This window comes from Adiantum capillus-veneris, chromosome 23 (genome assembly GCF_014529385.1).
Source record: "Adiantum capillus-veneris isolate H3 chromosome 23, ASM1452938v2, whole genome shotgun sequence".
Classification (NCBI taxonomy): domain Eukaryota; kingdom Viridiplantae; phylum Streptophyta; class Polypodiopsida; order Polypodiales; family Pteridaceae; genus Adiantum; species Adiantum capillus-veneris.
Genome location: NC_140953.1, coordinates 103,901,123 through 103,917,744, shown reverse-complemented (window position 1 = coordinate 103,917,744; position 16,622 = coordinate 103,901,123). Strand labels below are relative to the sequence as shown.

Genomic DNA, 16,622 nt, shown 5'->3' with positions numbered 1-16,622 from the left:
TACACTCGCCATAATAATTATACACTTCACCACACATAAGAAGTAGCAGCCTCATGCATACCACTTGCCATAAACCTGTTGGATACACCCTAAACCTCGTCGTAATAATTATACACATTACACTACTATTCACCACTTTGACCTCGCGATAAACTTGAACTCACCATAAACCTAAACACACCGTAGATTTCATACTAAACCTGAAAAGAGACTCAAGTGTCATACCATAATGCCATTAACATAGACTAGGTAATAGCACATTGTCATGTCCCAATTTTTCACAATAACATTTACATAGGTTCGGTAAAGAGTCAAGCAAAGACTCAAGCAAAATTGGGTAATAGTAATATCACATTGCCATGTCCCAATTTCATAATACTGTTTACATAGAGTGCTAGTCAACTTCAAGACACCATCCATGGAGACTTTGCCTCATAAGTAACTTGCCTATACCAAGGCAATGCACTTTCCGACAAGCATTCCCAACAAAACAGTAAACTTAGTCTTTTGCCACAACCTCAAGACACCATTCATGGAGATTTTTCCTCAGCATCAATATGTCATCATGGTTAAACCATTTCTTCCTTACCTGCAACACATAAGCAGTCGTCACAAGAGTACATAGAAGAGACATGGACCAACTAGACAAGCACATAGGAGTTATGGCACCATACCCATCCCTTACTCTTCTCTCCAAGGCAGGATGATATTATATATCTAATGGCCGCCATGACATAGAACCCACAGTCAATCCCATTCAGCTAATGCGGGCCCTACATCAAATCCATGACATGATCAGGGACATCCATGTTTTTAAGCAACCACAAGAGCACACCTAAATCATATATGTAGCACTTTAATCTCAAACTCGCTACATGGCTCGAGCAATGCATGTTTCACTATTGGATTGCTTGCTCCATGGCCCAGCGCCTCCATAGCCCTACATGAATCATATGTAAGAGTGCAAGACATAGCTGACATGCAAAATCCAAATACACAATTATGCTAGTACATGTGCAAGAAAGGTATAACATCCATCGGAGCACTACAACCGAGTGAATCATAAAAGAGAAGATGGTGCTTTCTTCCACGTAGACTCGTTATCTTCATATGTGTGGAAAGGTACATCACACATAAAGTCCAATGCTTTCTGCGGCAAAGACAAGAAGGAAAATTTTAGGGCATTGCTCACATTAGGGAAATGTAACATATGTAGCATTGCATAACCTTATAACAATTGAAAAATTAGTTAGCACACAATGGCTTATATCCTTCTCCCCAAAGAAGTTTTGCATAACATGTATGCCATCATGCTTGCCTAGACTTGCTTCTACCACTGGAACCCACATGGAATCAACAAACATAACTTGATTTAGCACATTTGGTGGTGCTATAGTGTGCTCCATCCACCTATTAAGAAACACAAGTTATGATTCTAAATCCTTGTACTGATACATAGAAACACAAGAAAGGATCAACATCAAAAGATTACATTGTAAATAAATTCATTGTCTTTGTTGAAGCTTCATTAAGTAGTATGAACCGCAACACCTCATCATCCATGTCCACGTGTATGCCAAATTGAATGGAGCTTAATCTGATGGGTATATGCGAAGAGAATCTAGTGCAAATAGGTCATAGCCAGCAATGTAATGATTGTCATGCACAAGAAAACCAAAAATTTTGAAAATGTCTCTATCTAAATCATACCTGTAAAGTGCTCGGTTGCTCCGTGTCGGAGACAAAGGGCAGATTTCGTTCCCCGTCTTTTCCAAACGCAAGTGTTCATATGAGGCATAGAACTCAAGGGCCATATAAGAGCAGTCATCAGGTGATCCTACATCAATCGGCTCGTTGGAAGTCTTGCCTCTCCGAATTGGTAGCTTATTCTTGGATGGAGAAGTATGTACATGGTCCTAAAAGATAGCATGCATCTCATTATTTAAATGACATAAACAAAACATCCTTGTGAACAAGAAAGTCATGAACCCTCCTCTCAGAAGAGACATAAATGTAGAAGCACCTCCCACAAACCTCATCAAGATTGAGGTTGCCTAAAGACTCGGAAATATCTCCTCTTGTATTAATAGCTTCAAAAGTCTTCTCTACACTTTTATCATGATCCTCCTCACCCTTTGGAGCAAACTGGAAGGGATCCTCAGTATCAATGTCATCCAAGGCAGTCTCGAGCCATGGAGGGATATCGTGAACTCTCTTCTATTTACACGCATAGCATTAAGGAAACAAGTGATTACACATGCATGCTTAGTGTGATGAGGCAAAGAAGCAACAAAGTAGGACATTCACATGTGCATCATAACCTTCTTCAATTCTCTTTTGAATTTGTCCAAGCCGGCGATCCTTGTCCGCCATGTATTGCTTCATCCTCCCACTAATGTACTCTTCAACAAAGGAAGCTTGATCCATCTCCTTGTACTGTCCACCAAGCTCCTTCCATACTTGTAATGCTCGAATGTGCATGAGGCGTTGATATCGCTTGAGTTTTGCTTGAGCTTCCAATCTTTATCGGCGAACCTTTTCATGGCTGCTTTCTTCCAAGCCTTAACCTCAGGATTAGGCAGAAAATTAGCTCTTCTCTCTGCCTCTTTGTGCAAGGGTTGACCTCCAGGATGCTTTGGAATCTCTATGTCAATACCATGAGACTCCTAGAGGTGTGTCATCATCCTCAATCTCTTGAATAGGAAGGTCGAACGGGAGGGTCAATCCTCACTTGCACGACATTGGCGTGCTAGTCTTGCATTGGGGAGCTCAATCTCTACATAGAATTTGCAAGGATCAATGTTTGTTGCCTCTTCCTTCTTTGCTTGTGCTTTCTCTTCAATGCCATTAGGATCATCGCTTAGCTCTTCGTTGTAGGAAGCATTATCAACACTTGAACTAGCCATCTTCTTTCGCGGGCGGTTGTTGAGGCTAGGAGTTGTGGGCGAATTATGCATGACCAGCCACGGGCCTCTTCTCACCGGAGATGCTGGCAATTTTTTACCAGGAGATATGGGGGGGTTGTTGAAGCTCTCCACTTGAGAAGGAAACAACTCTTCATGAGCCTCATTGACCCCATCCACATGCTCAGGTACCTGACCTTTGCATCCCCTGAGGGATTACCCCTCCTCTCAGCTAAATCTTCGAGAAGCATGGAGTTGGCCCGTGTCATGCGAGGGGAAGTAGCTCCCAAACGAGTACTCTTGCCTGGCTTTTTTCTGGGTGACCGCCCCATTTTTAGGGTGCTTATTGCCAGGCACACAACCATTAGCACAACAATGCATTCAAATAGTTGAGTGTGTATGTGTGAGGAATGACCTATTACATTTGTGTGTGTGTGTGTGTGTGTGTGTGTGTATGTGTGTGTGTGTGTGTGGAGCAACCGATTGCATTCATGTGTGTGTGTCTGGAAAAAGAAAAAGAGGATATGCATGCAGCACTAGCAATACCATATGCATACCGGGCAACTATCACAAACAAGTGTGCCTTCCCCCTCTTTCTTCAGCACGTCAGAATGCAGCACTTGCTAGCCTCGGCTCGAACACAAACACCCCTCAGGAACACCTGTTGGTCCTCAACCACCTGCATGTCCCGTGGGCTATACGTTGCACATCAGCGATTGCAGCCTCGACGTCCCCCCATGCCACCCCCTCATGCATGCATGCAAAATGACAGGGACCCCCTTCAAGCACTGAGTGACCTGCCAACGTGAATTCTTTTTTCGTCCATGTTTACCTCCCAAACCCCGCCACGTGGACATGCCTGTCCGGGTTTAGTTTTTGTTGAGGTGGACCGCCAGGCCGGCATGCCTATCCGGGTTCAGTTCTTGCTAAGGTGGATCGCCAAGCCAGCACGCCGTCCAAGTTTAGTTTTCAAGTGACGGACGCTCCAGATCCCCCCGATAGTCATGCGCCCACTTCCCACTGTGGATCCTATTGCCACCCCCCATTATAGGCTAGGTGTTACTTAGTCCTGAGGTATGACAAGGACCTTAAAGAAACTCATTCCAATATCCACCCCTATAAATTCCTTCCATTATCTATGGACCACTTTTTGGCATTTTCCATAAAACCTTGGTGCCTACACCATAGGTTACATGGAAGTTTGTAAATTAAGTCATTATCAAGCCATGCTCGCAAGTTGGGCTGAAAATAATACAACGCAGTACAATGATGTCAAACAATGCCTTTGAATTATACAATGTTTGTCCCACCATCTCATGTTTCCTTTGTGTTTAGGACATGGTTTGAGAGAAAGTGCTAGTTGAAAATGATTTTCTATCTAGTCCATTTCTATCTATTTGTCCACTAGTTCTAACGATAAAGGTGGGACACTATTCACAAAAAAGCATTCAAAAGGGCAATTGAAAGTCACAATTGAAATGTTGAAAGGTGTGGACAATGGGGAATCGTGGATGGATCAAGGAAGTGGATCTCTCTTCATGTAGGCTAAAGTGAAAAGGACTTATAGTTGGCTCTCTCTCTTTCTCTCTCTCTCTCTCTCTCTCTCTCTCTCTCTCACTCTCACACACACACACACATAGATCCATTCTTGATCTCTTGGCATTAAAATTTGTCTCCTCTCTCTCACTCTCACTCTCTCTCTCTCTCTCTCTCTCTCTCTCTCTCTCTCTCACACACACACACACACACACACACACACACACACACGAGGTAAGGGTTAGATTGTTATCGATTAGGTTGATCATCACTTAGTGAGTTGGTTGAAGTTCTCTTCTATCTTGGCATCTCTCGAAGGGCACACATATGAATGAAAGGGGAACCCATTGCGGCGGGGTTGGCATGTAGATTCTCTCCGGTGCGTCAAGTCCGTAAAAGTAGGATTCACTATGTAGTTTACTACCAATGGCACTAGTTTCTTGGAAAGGTGCTAATATAGGTATACGGACGTGAGTTCTTTTTCTTGGCGGCTAGATCCTCTATCATCGGCGGGTAGCAGTTGCAATGATGCTACCCTCCATGTGCTCAGGCTTCAATGATTCTAAACGTGAATACTTCATTGACCAAGGTGATAATGGTTTGGTGGGTTACCAGTTCATGATCTTTTCCTCTTTATCTATTTATCTCTTTGGCACCTTTAGCTCCATTTGGCATGATAGGCCCTCACATATATGATGCAATCAAGGACACCTAGTTATGTAAGGGGCCAGGCCCCAAAGTGAATCAAGTACCGTAGATCTTGCCTGCTTGCCCCAGTCAACCCAAGTTAGAACAGATTCACACACGAGGGGGTACAACCCTCGCAACCCGTCAACAAAAATGTCGTTTGTTAGGAAGTCCAAACTGTCTCAAGTCTACTCTGCCATAAAATTTCAGATGAGGGATTCTCTCCTCCTTTAGCTATTCCTTGTTGGGTTTCCCTCCCCTTATGTGAAGGTTAATTGTACTCTTTTCTGTTTTTGCTAATCTAATTTACACTTTTCTCCCACAAAAAAAAAAAAGGTCGCTTGTTAATTGCAGCACGCCTGAAACAAAGCCACCTTCAGAAAAAGTATTTGCCAACTTTGCCGAAATCGGCAGAGTTGAGACTAGAGGGCAAGGTTTGCTTACGCCAACGAACGGCGGTTCAACTCTAACTTTGGGCCCATGTTTAATGCCAAATCTAATTTATTTTTGCATGTCGCATGATCCACATGAAAATAAAAGTGCATTAGTATATTACATGAGGAGAGGAACTCCATTTTACCCACAGCTCCAAGTTTACTACAAAATCAAAGATCGCCAATTCCAAATTCAAGTATCAATGATATGAATCCCGAGACGGATGGGAAGGGGAAGGGCAAGGGCCTATTTATTGTGGAGGAATAGGAAACCCCTCTTATGCACAAGAAGATTTAGAAATTTTCTCATGTAGAGCCTTTTTCAGTGTTTTTCATACAATGCATAATATCATGAGCTTCTGTTATGCAGGCACCGCACACTTAGCTAGGTACGATAGGCGGCAAGTCACCACCGGCCCCGTGGAGGGGCCGATGGTCCCCTAGCTAGGTATGTTGTGCCTCCCTCAAAGAGGCTCATGATGTGGGAATTATTGTAAGAATCTGTCCAAAACTTCTTGTGATGGTATGGAAACGGGATTAAGCATTCATTAGGCTATGAAATTGAGTGAATCCATAAGAATTGCAAAAATTACCAAAATGCCCTGAAATTATCTGTATACCTTAAGTTCCCAAAATGCACTTAATTTTTCTCAAAATACCTTGTTAATCTCGCAAACATCCCCAAAGACAATAATATTTGTTTGAAACTCTTTATGGAAAGAACGCCTCTCGACAAACCAGGATACATCTAAGATGGTAATGGGGGCTTTCAACATGAAATGCTTAAGTATTTAAAGAGACAGATAGGTCTAATTGTGAGCTCTGATGCGAAAACTGTCAAAATTAAGGATAAAATATCTAATATCAAAAGAATAAACTAAGCACAAAATTGAAGCAAACTCGTCCAAAACTCCAACAAGGACAATTGGAAATATCTGAAATTCAAGGGACGTTATGGGAATTTCCACAAATTGTCAGGGATACTTTGGTTACAATCACAAGCAGTTATGGACAGATTTTCACAATAATACCTACGTCATGACTTAACATCATGAGCTTCTGCGGGGGAGGCAGAGCATACCTAGCTAGGTACGATTGGGGGCAAGAGACCGCTGGCCCGGTGCTTCAAGAGCAGAAGCTCATGATGTAGTGCACTGTATGAAAAACACTGAAAAGGCTCCCTTTTCCTACGAGAAAATTTCTAAATCTCCTTGTGAATGTCCATAAGAATATAATGCCAATTTTAACCATTTTGATGGCACATTGATGATAGGCACCTCTGATTACCTAGTTTATCTTGCAAAAAATAATATCAAGAGAGCCTCTCAAAAAGTCACACCTTCTAAAGGCCATCAAAACCTTCTTTATAGAAACAAAAATCTTCAGGCTTGAAGGTACGTTTACAGGGGAGGGGGGGTGTACGCACAAGAGTTGGGAGTGAAGAGGGGAGGATGGATAAGAGCAACATCATACAGAAACCTCAATAAGATTGATGGACAAGGCAGAGTACATGTATAGTGGAATGCTAGGAGTAGTGCATTACGCATGTACATCTTCTCTGAACCAAGCTTGCTCCGCTTGATATGCCGTTGTGGTCACTGCATCGTTGAAGCGAACCTCGCTGCCGCTGGAAGAAGGGGCCCACATTCCTGTGGCCGTGTCGGGCCCCCACCAAACATTGGCAGGGGGCTGGCCCGATGCCGGGGCTGACGAGGAGCTGATCTCGCGGCCGTCTGCGGCCACCGCTGCCGTTGTGCCGATGGAGGGGCTGCTTGCACTCTCAGAGGGGGTTGAATTTCTGTTGCAATGAAAATCAGAGGAGAAAACAAATGAGCATACATTGCTTATGTGATGATGTTTCTTTTATAAAAAAGTTGCACCTCAGCATACACATTGTGAAGGTTATTTTTCACCTGCTCAGCTTTGCGAGAGAGAATTTGTGAGTGTAAGAGGAGAACTCTCTGCGGAAAAAGCCTGTGTAATTGATGAGAGCTCTGCAAGAGGGGCGAGCCATGGGCGAGAGAGAGAGAGAGAGAGAGAGAGAGAGAGCGTTGCGCGTAGGTGCGTAGGCTATGTGTGAGTTTGCTGTAGAGAGCGTGCTTTTGGAGTCTCCCTTTTATCAAGAAGGAGGAAGAAGATCACAGGTGAGGTCAGTGAGGTCTATCCGCTTTCGTCGACACACGTGACACTTTAAATGTCTAGAGAGAGAGAGAGAGAGAGAGAGAGAGAGAGAGAAAAGAGACCTGTTTTGTGTGTGTGTGTGTGTGAGAGAGAGAGAGAGAGAGAGAGAGAGCAGAAGGAACAATTTGAAGAGTCCTCATACATAGATGTATCCGGCGGGGTTTGAACTCAGGACGTGTTGTTAAAGAGAGAGCAAGCGCGCACGTGTGAGAGAAATCGAGAGGATCTGAATCAATGCTCGAAAAAAACCTAGGTTTAGTTTAATCCCACCTATAAATTTTGAAATTTACCTCTAGATTTTATTGTTGAAGGTGAGAAAACCTACAAAATTTTGAAAAAATTAATGTAATTTGGCGTAAAAACCTTCAAATTTTGTCAATTTACCTCTGTTGTTTCACATATGTAGGTTTGCCAAGTTTTTGGAAAAAAGTTTTTTTTCGAGCACTGATTTGAATTGGAGAGATCTAGACAGAGAAGCACGTGTGTGTTTGTGTGTGTGAACTCTGATCTCTTTTGGTCAAGGGCCTATAAAAACTTGCTTTGTGTCTCTTTAATTCTTAAACATGTCACAAGTGTGCAGGATGTATGGTTTGCATGTGGTGAGAGAGAATCTATATCCATATCTATTTTTCTATTCTATTATAAAAGGGGGAAGGTTTCCCTCCGCCGCCCCTCCGACATGTACCGCAAGCACCTTGATCCGGCTTGTGTGCCTTGTAGCTCCGGCGAATAGAGGACAGCATGCGCAGTTGAGAGAGAGAGAGAGAGACAGAGAGAGGCGGCGAATAATGGTTTTAGGGAAAGCGAAATAAGCAATCTGTGTGTGGCATATGTTGTGTTTGAGTGAGAGTGAGAGAGAGCTTGCCTAAAGAGACCTTGTAGAGAGAGATTGTTTGGCAAAGGGTTTTGGTGTGAGCAAAGTTGATTTTTGGTGGGCATTATATAATCCATTTTTTGAATACTTTGCTCGGGTCAAAATGTGACCTTTCCTGAAAAAAATACTAAATTAGCCTAAAATATATAAATCTCAGAAATTGAAGAACAAGCATGCCACCCTGGGTGTGAGAGAAGGAATGCAGGGAAGGGAATTTGAAGAGAGAGGTGTGAGTTGGGTCTGGGACTCAGTGGGAATGCGAAGAGAGAGAAAGGTGTGTATGTGAGAAAAGTGTGTGAGAGTCTAGAGAGAGCAAGTGAATTTGATGAGAGAGAAACGAGGGTGTGTGTGTCACGTGTGTGTGTGTGAGAGGAGAGAGAGAGAGAGAGAGATTCTGACAAATGTCGAAGGCACAAAAGCCAATTGTCTATGTGGGAAGGTTTAGGGTCTATTACCTAGGCTATGCAAGAAAGCACCAAAGTATATCCAATCGTGATGCTATGAATGAACGGAAAAGTTAAAGCAATAAAGTGCAGGAGAAGCATCACCATCCTACGGCTGTACCAACCCATGTACCATCCATAACATCAAGTAAAATTGAAGGCAAAGGTACGACCTTTCTGGGGGAATTGACCATCCTCTTATCCATCTATCATCTTGATCTCCCCCACACAGGCACACGACTGGTCTTTCCAGAATCCATCCCTACACGTTTGTCTATCCATAATCCATACTATGTGCGAACTTAGAAGTTTACTGAGTGTAAAATGGAGATTGTGTGTGTGTGTGTGTGTGTGTGTGTGTGTGTGAGAGAGAGAGAGAGAGAGAGAGAGAGAGATAGCTCCAGCACATCTAGCCGGGCGGCCAATTTCCAGCCATAAAAAGATTCTATGGAATCTTAGCCGGCCGGCCGGCAATCTTGAGCACAACTAGTCCGGCCTTATAACGGGCAGCCAATTTTTTGTCCAAGAAATCTGCCGGCCGTGGGATGGCCGTGAAGCTTGAGCACAACGAAGGCGGCCGGCCGGCCAACCAAAAGACACTCTTACTATTATATAGAGTTTCTTTTTTTTTTTTGTAGTTGCTTAGGAACGTGCTACGGGGGGATCCAATCCGTCAAAGACACCCGAGGATCGAACTCGGCCCCTCCACAGGCCATGCTCACATTGTCCATGAGGGTTGCCCAAGCCTCCATAGACTGATGCGGACACACACATGCACATATACATACACACACACACATCCTCACAAGTAACACAATGCAAATATTTTTGGTCCTTTTTATGATTAAAAAGCATGCACACACGGCACGCCATAATTTTTTTTTGCGTTTTTTCCAAGAATAATGCTCTCACATGCAGAAAGAAAAAAAATATATGAAAAGTATATAAATGCAACACAAGAATGCAAGATCACAATTATGTTCATGACATACAAACCCTAAATCTATCACCAAAAAATAAAATAAAAAACCATCCTGTTTGCGAGCCTTCTTTCTTCAGTCCTGCATAAACCCGCAACGCAAAAGAAACAAATTTAGACAAATTGAAGCGATTGAATAAACACTCAACACGCATGGTCACATGTGCCCATAGGTACCTACAAGCATCTTAACCTCGTTGGGAATTTCGTGTCACAAAATCATTGAACAATGCTGCACGCATCTTGAGTACAGCGGCCCGTTGTCGGGTTACCGTTCGCCACCTCAAGGGCTCAGCATCATTTGGATGCGGGTCATTAGCATCGCCGGGCTCAGGTTCTCCTTTTGCTTGAATATAATTATGCAATACACAACATGCTATTACCACATTTGGTGCAAAAGGCAAATTCACATTGAGATCACGCAAGATGCGCCATCGGTTCTTCAATATGCCGAATGCATTTTCTACCTTGACCCTACCCTTTGCAACTTGTTTGTCAAATGCATTCTTGGAAGCCAAGTCCTGGCGTGCTTTTGACTTGAATGCTTTGAGTAAAAAACTAGTGGGTTTATATGCAGAGTCTCCAACAATGTAAGGTCTGATGGACACCCTATTCAGTTCTATCAGTGGTCTACCCAAAACCTCGCAGGCTTTCATTTTTCTATAGACTGATGAGTTCTTAAACACAGTAGAATCGTGCGAGGCTCCTGGTGCATTGCACACAATATCCCAAAACATTTTATTTGAATCCACTATGCCTTGTAGCAAAATGCTATGAAATCCATGGCAGCAAACATACTGTGCTGGAAAGAATTCGTGGATCGGTTTGCGGGCCAACTTGATGTGTGTGCCATCAACGGCACCACACATATTGGGAAGACCAGTGATTGCTTCAAAGTCACTAATGATCTGTGCAAGGCGTGCTCCTGAAGGAACTACAATTAGACATCTATTCAACATTTCTTGTTTACATAGGACACCCACTATCAATTGGGTGTACTTTCGGATTGTGGAATCCCCTAATCCGAATAATTGTGACAACGTACGAGAGGAATGACCATGGGCGAAACGCCAAAGCACACAAGCAAGTGCAAGGTCAGCTTGGATAGGTTCCCTACGAAACTCTATCACCTCTCCACATGGAAGATGGGGCAAAATGAGGTCCTTCAACTCATGGAAAGCCTCAAATGCCATTCTATAGTACATCCTAAAGGTGGTTTGGTTTTCAACACGAGACGCACTCCAAAATCCAGAGTGAATGGAATGCCAAAACACCACTTGCCTTGGGTAGCACCACCACATGCGTGGCCGAGTAGACAATAAACCATCTTCCAACATAAGGCAAACAGATGACACACATAATAACATGAAAGAGATGAACAGGAAGTATGTGTCTGGGGTGCTCGCACCCGGGCAAACTAGACGAGACATGTCTTCACCATTAGGATTAATACCATGACAATTGAATGCCAAAAAGAAAAACAATTATGCTGCCTCGATCATCCCTATGAAAAAAAGGCAAAAAAAAATTGATATTCCATGCAAATGTACAAGAACACACAAGTGCAATCTCGCTCCCTCCCTCAAGAGAATGTTAAGGTGGCGTACCTTTGATCGATTTCCCAGCGCTTTAGCTATTTTCGCTTGTACCCGCATGTAGATGTCCATCCGTTTTGTGTCCTCCTCTTCTCTTATCTTGAACAATCTCTCCTCATGCTCGCGTAGCTCCTTTGCCATCCTCTCTTCATGATTGCGTCTTGAAATTTCGATGGCTCTCATGGTGTCCGAAATTCCTTTCCACCCGTCCCCTAGCGCACGAGCAAACGTCCCTAGTGATGCACGCTTAGGCTCCTTCACTTTTTGTGATTTTACTCCCGGACCCAAAACCTCGCTACTATCCTGAACTCCTGTGCCATTGCTTCTCTCCCCTATGGTGCCACCTACCTCTACATCCTCGTCCCCATCCACCTGTTGCCCCTCCTCACCACCTCCCTCACCATCCAACTCCTGCACGTCGGGGGTCTGTGAGCCAGAACTATCGAAAGCTCCTGGAATGCCTACACAACGTGGGGTTGTTGACCATAAGGTGTCAAGCAACTCAAAATATTCCCAAGTGGACTTCACCCCTCCCCTGCTGGTTGTCTTCCCCTTCTCTTTTTTGTATTTTTTACGCAAGGTGTCTATTTTATTCTTCACTTGCTCACAACTATATTCCATTTCAACCTCTTTGTTCAATTGGTTTGTTACTTCATCCCAATCTTTTGGTCTCAAATTACCTTTCCTTACATGTACCCACCTCTCTTCGTAATGCTTAATGCATGCTGCCGTGGTAGCACCAGTCCACTTTGCATCGATGAGGCGGGGCCTCTTTCCCTTGTTTTGTGACCTAGAAGTATCCGAAGGTGCTATGCTTTGGGTTGGTACTGGAGCTATTGGGGAGGTTTTAACAATAGGAGGTTGAGTTTCTAAAACAGGTGCTGCAATACCAACCTGTGCTAGTGGAGGTCCACTACCAACAATAGAAGGCCGAATTCCAGCACTAGCAGAAAGCGAAGGGACCACTCCAATAACCTGAACATAAGAGCCCGAACGTCCACCAACCGGCGGATGCACGGAAGGCCTAAAAGGCAAGGTTTGGTTATGGGGAGCAGTAGTTTACAATTGGGGCGGTCGACTAAGCGTGATAGAGGCAGGAAAGTTTTGGGACTCAACACGGTCCACACGATGGTTTAGGGATTCGGCTAAGGTCTCGTCAACTTGAGATTGCAACCAATTTTCTTCTTGAAGCATACTCATGAAAGTAGAGTCAATCTCCAGTTGTGTACCCAATACTACATCTTCGTCCGGAGACTCACTCTCTTCAACCCTACTCGGTCTAGTTCCCCCTCGTGCACGTTTCGGTACGCGAACATTGAAATGGCTCATTTGACAACCCTGGCCATCCACACACCCATCCAAGTTAAGGTTCAATAAAACATTGATTATTTTGTGTGTGTGTGTGTGTGTGTGTGTGAAGCCTTATAATCACTAGAGAATTTGAATAAAAGAAAAAGAATCAGCTTTATAATAATCAGCATATAAGAATGAGAATCGGCTTTATAATGATCAGCCTTATAATAATCATCCAAGTTAAGGTTCAATTGAATAGTTCTTATTGTGTGTGTGTGTGTGTGTGTGTGTGAACCCTTACAATCACTAGAGAATTAGAATAAAAGTATGAAAATCATATAAGAAGGATAAAGCTTCACACAATTTTGAAACCTTAGAATGGAAATGTGTTTTCATTACTGGAGCAAATAACCTTGCAATAGAAAACGTAATGCAGTAAACATGCAATTAAAAACTTTGCTTTATATTAACCTGGTTGTGCGACGACCTGCTGATTCAAATTGGATGATTTTTGAAGGTGATGAGCTCCTTTCTGCATAACGTCGCATAGCAGCTCGTGTGAGAAAACAAGGCAGCATTCACAACACAGGCATAGGATAGTGGAGATTTCACCTCAAGACGACTCCAAGGCAGCTGCACAATAGTCTAGCATGCGGTATGGGTGCTCAGCATGAAGTATGGCTACTCAGTAGTCTAGCGCTGCAGTATGGCTGGTCAGTATGAAGGCAATGCAGGGGTTGACAATTGGAACTGTGGACGCAATGCTTGTGGGCGCACGACTAAAGTAGCCGGGAGAGGAAAAGAAGGCCGTTGGGAGCAGCTCATGCTGATTGGTTGCGGTAGACGGCCTTGCTATTGCTGGGAGGGGTGGGGTGTGGGCTACAACGGCCAGCCAGCCACTTGCCGGCCAAAAAAAGGTGGTGCCACGTAATGAAGCGCCCCTGCACGATGCCTTTTGGCTGGCCGGCCGAGCGAGTTGTGCTCGTGCTAAGAGACTTTGATTTTAAGTACCTTTCCCACAATCCACTTTATATTAGTTTGGAGGCATCGCCTTCGACGACGGCACCTCTCCCGCCCACCCCTTTGTGTGTGTGTGTGTGTGTGTGTGTGTGTGTGTGTTCTCTTGTGCAATCATCGGGCTGCAGAGCATACACCCTTGAGAGGCAGTCAAAGGAAGGAGTTACTAATGGGGCGGGAGAGAGAGAGAGAGAGAGAGAGAGAGAGAGAGAGAGAGAGAGAGCTTGAACACCTCCCTTACAATCCACCTTAGCTTTAAGAGTGAGAATTGAGATTGAGAGAGAGAGAGAGAGACCTGAATTTTAAGTACCTCCCTCCCCTCCCTTCGTGACTAATTGACACCACCTCTGTCAGGTGGGATCTACGGTCCCTATTGATTGGGGGCGGCGGGATTGGTTTTGCACCGTCCGATGGCAGTTTAATCCCCAAGTGATCACCATGCGATCACAATTAAAGTGAACCCCAAGTAAATTTGATGTGAACATCAAGTGACCGCCAAGTGATCCCCGTGTGAATCCCAATCAACATGTGATCACCTTGTGACCCCACCCATTACCAAAGTGATTACAGTGTGACCCCGACTATCCCAAAGTGATTGCAATGTGACCCCGTCCATCCCAAAGTGATCTTCAAGTGAACACCATGTGATCCCCACCCCATCATTTTTGTTATATGATTTTATATTCACATCTCCATTTCAAGTGGCGCGCGATAGCTTAATGGGAGAGTGATGGCCTCCCATTGTGTAGGTGGTGGGATTGAGTCGCAGAGGCTCAACCGGCTGGAATATTTTTATTCTTGAGAGTAAATAGACGGTCCACATCGTTCGAAGATTGTGGACCGTAGATCCAACCTGACAAGGTGGTGTCAATTAGTCACGAGGCTCCCCTCCCACATATTACTCTATACATAATTCTATACTAGGATAGATATAGATGTGTGTGTGTGTGTGTATGTGTGTGTGTGTATAGAGAGAGAGAGACATCTTGAGTACCTCTCCCACAATCAACCTTAGTTTGTAGAGTGATAAGTAAGATAGAGGTACAGTTTAATTTCAATTACCTCCCCCACAACCCATCTTACTTAAATATTATATATCTAAATAATTATTATTTTATTTATATATTCATCACTATGAAAATGTCCAAGTGTTTATCGCACTGTTTTACCGCGTTTTGTAGAGAGAAGGTGCAATTCAAGTAGAGAAACAAGAGAGAGGAGGGCGGAGGGGGGTTTCTTGTGTTTAAAATATTTTTGCATATATTATCGCTGTTATTACCGCGTGAATTATCGATGTTATTACCGCTTAGATTATCGCTGTTATATCCAAATTTAGCGCCTAAACTTTCAAGTTGTGGCTTAACTTCTCCCTCCTCCTCTCTCTTCAAATTTTGGTGTTTCCCTCCTCTCAATAAAAATTAAAGAATATTGTATAAAATTTTCAAATTTAAAAAAGAAGAGAGAGAGAAAGAGAGAGAGAGAGAGAGAGAGAGAGAGAGAGAGAAAGAGGGGGGAGGAGGATTGGGGGGATATAAGATTACACTTGGTTACAACTAAAATAATCACTGTCAATTGATTGACATAATTGAGTATATTCTCAAATCTAAAGAGAGGAAGGGGGGGGAGAGAGAGATGAATGGATTATACGACCAAAAAACTTCATAACTGCAAAATGTTTATGAATCATCTTCTAAAAGATCTCTACATGAGGCATCATCCAATTCAAGCCCATGGCTCCTAAATCAATAAAGAGAGAAACGGAATTGGCGTTTGTGGATGCATTGCCTTCTTATCTTCGAGTTTGTCATCCTCCATCTCATCAGCTTTATCATCATGACAATCATCCTCGCTAAGACTTGCTGCCGCCGGGCTTGATTCATCGACCTCCCTCTCCTCTGTTTCCACCTTATCCAAAGTCGGAGGTGGAAGAGGGTCGAAGATTGTCTCCACTTCATTAGTGGAAAAAATGGTTCTCCCCCGAGGTGTTTCGGGAATTACGAACCAAAGTTTTGGTTGGTGGATTGTTGGGATATAGATGACCTATAAAATAGAAGCTCAAAGTGAGTAACATTGGTATAACTAACACTACAAGCAAATAAGAATAAAAAAGGTACATGTCACTCACCTGCTCACAATTGCGCGGTAAAACTAAATTGTCATACCTCCTTGTGTGATGCACACCAGGGTCCACCATGTAGGCCATTCTCGTGTCGTCTAGACACATTTGCAAACCACTTGCACTCGAAGATGAAAGTATGAAAGGTTCTAAAATTAACCTTAGTATCCTTTCAATAGTTCCGCAGTACCTGGCTTCATCACCGTTTGTGTCAAAGTTGCCCATGATGGCACAATCCATGGTAGTTCTACGCTTGTCGGTGTGGCGCGTACAAAAGTGACGACCCTTGACCACATAGAGTTAAAGGAAAGACACTACAAAATAGAAAAATATATTAATTTATCAAATACATATTAAAGATAATTTCAAGAAATAGCGTTACAATATGGTTTAGCTATATGAGTACTCTACCTTTGGTACGCAGCCTCGTGCATACTCCCATTCTTTGCTGGTGATGTCTTCTCCGCGTGCTTTAACTCGGTCATTCTCTCATGAATCCACTCTGCACTAGTGAGATATGGGAAACATGCAAGGTGTGTAGGCATTGGGGGTGCCCTCCTTCCT

General features: G+C 43.5%; 2 protein-coding genes across 2 annotated transcripts; both read right to left on the bottom strand.

The window, feature by feature from the left end:
- Positions 1-238: 238 nt before the first annotated feature.
- LOC147428277 (uncharacterized) lies at positions 239-6,761 on the bottom strand. Its single transcript, XM_086497220.1, has 9 exons — positions 2,308-6,761; positions 2,035-2,217; positions 1,711-1,916; positions 1,493-1,621; positions 1,228-1,410; positions 1,013-1,150; positions 856-940; positions 675-761; positions 239-589 (listed from the first exon to the last, which is right to left on the bottom strand). The coding sequence occupies exons 1-9, from the start codon at positions 2,479-2,481 to the stop codon at positions 500-502; spliced, it is 1,275 nt and encodes a 424-aa protein (XP_086353346.1). The 5' UTR covers positions 2,482-6,761; the 3' UTR covers positions 239-499.
- A 139-nt stretch (positions 6,762-6,900) lies between these two features.
- On the bottom strand, positions 6,901-7,664 carry LOC147428276 (uncharacterized). Its single transcript, XM_086497219.1, has 2 exons — positions 7,474-7,664; positions 6,901-7,358 (listed from the first exon to the last, which is right to left on the bottom strand). Exons 1-2 carry the CDS (start codon positions 7,572-7,574, stop codon positions 7,100-7,102), a joined length of 360 nt encoding a protein of 119 aa, XP_086353345.1. The 5' UTR covers positions 7,575-7,664; the 3' UTR covers positions 6,901-7,099.
- Positions 7,665-16,622: the final 8,958 nt, after the last annotated feature.

Coding starts and splice junctions, on each gene's coding strand:
- LOC147428277 (XM_086497220.1), bottom strand. CDS start 2,481: ATGCACATTCGAGCATTACAAGTATGGAAGGAGCTTGGTGGACAGTAC. Junction 1,917..2,034: donor GCAACCTCAATCTTGATGAG/GTTTGTGGGAGG, acceptor GCTATCTTTTAG/GACCATGTACATACTTCTCC. Junction 941..1,012: donor GTTATACCTTTCTTGCACAT/GTACTAGCATAA, acceptor TGATTCATGTAG/GGCTATGGAGGCGCTGGGCC.
- LOC147428276 (XM_086497219.1), bottom strand. CDS start 7,574: ATGGCTCGCCCCTCTTGCAGAGCTCTCATCAATTACACAGGCTTTTTC. Junction 7,359..7,473: donor TCTCTCGCAAAGCTGAGCAG/GTGAAAAATAAC, acceptor TCATTGCAACAG/AAATTCAACCCCCTCTGAGA.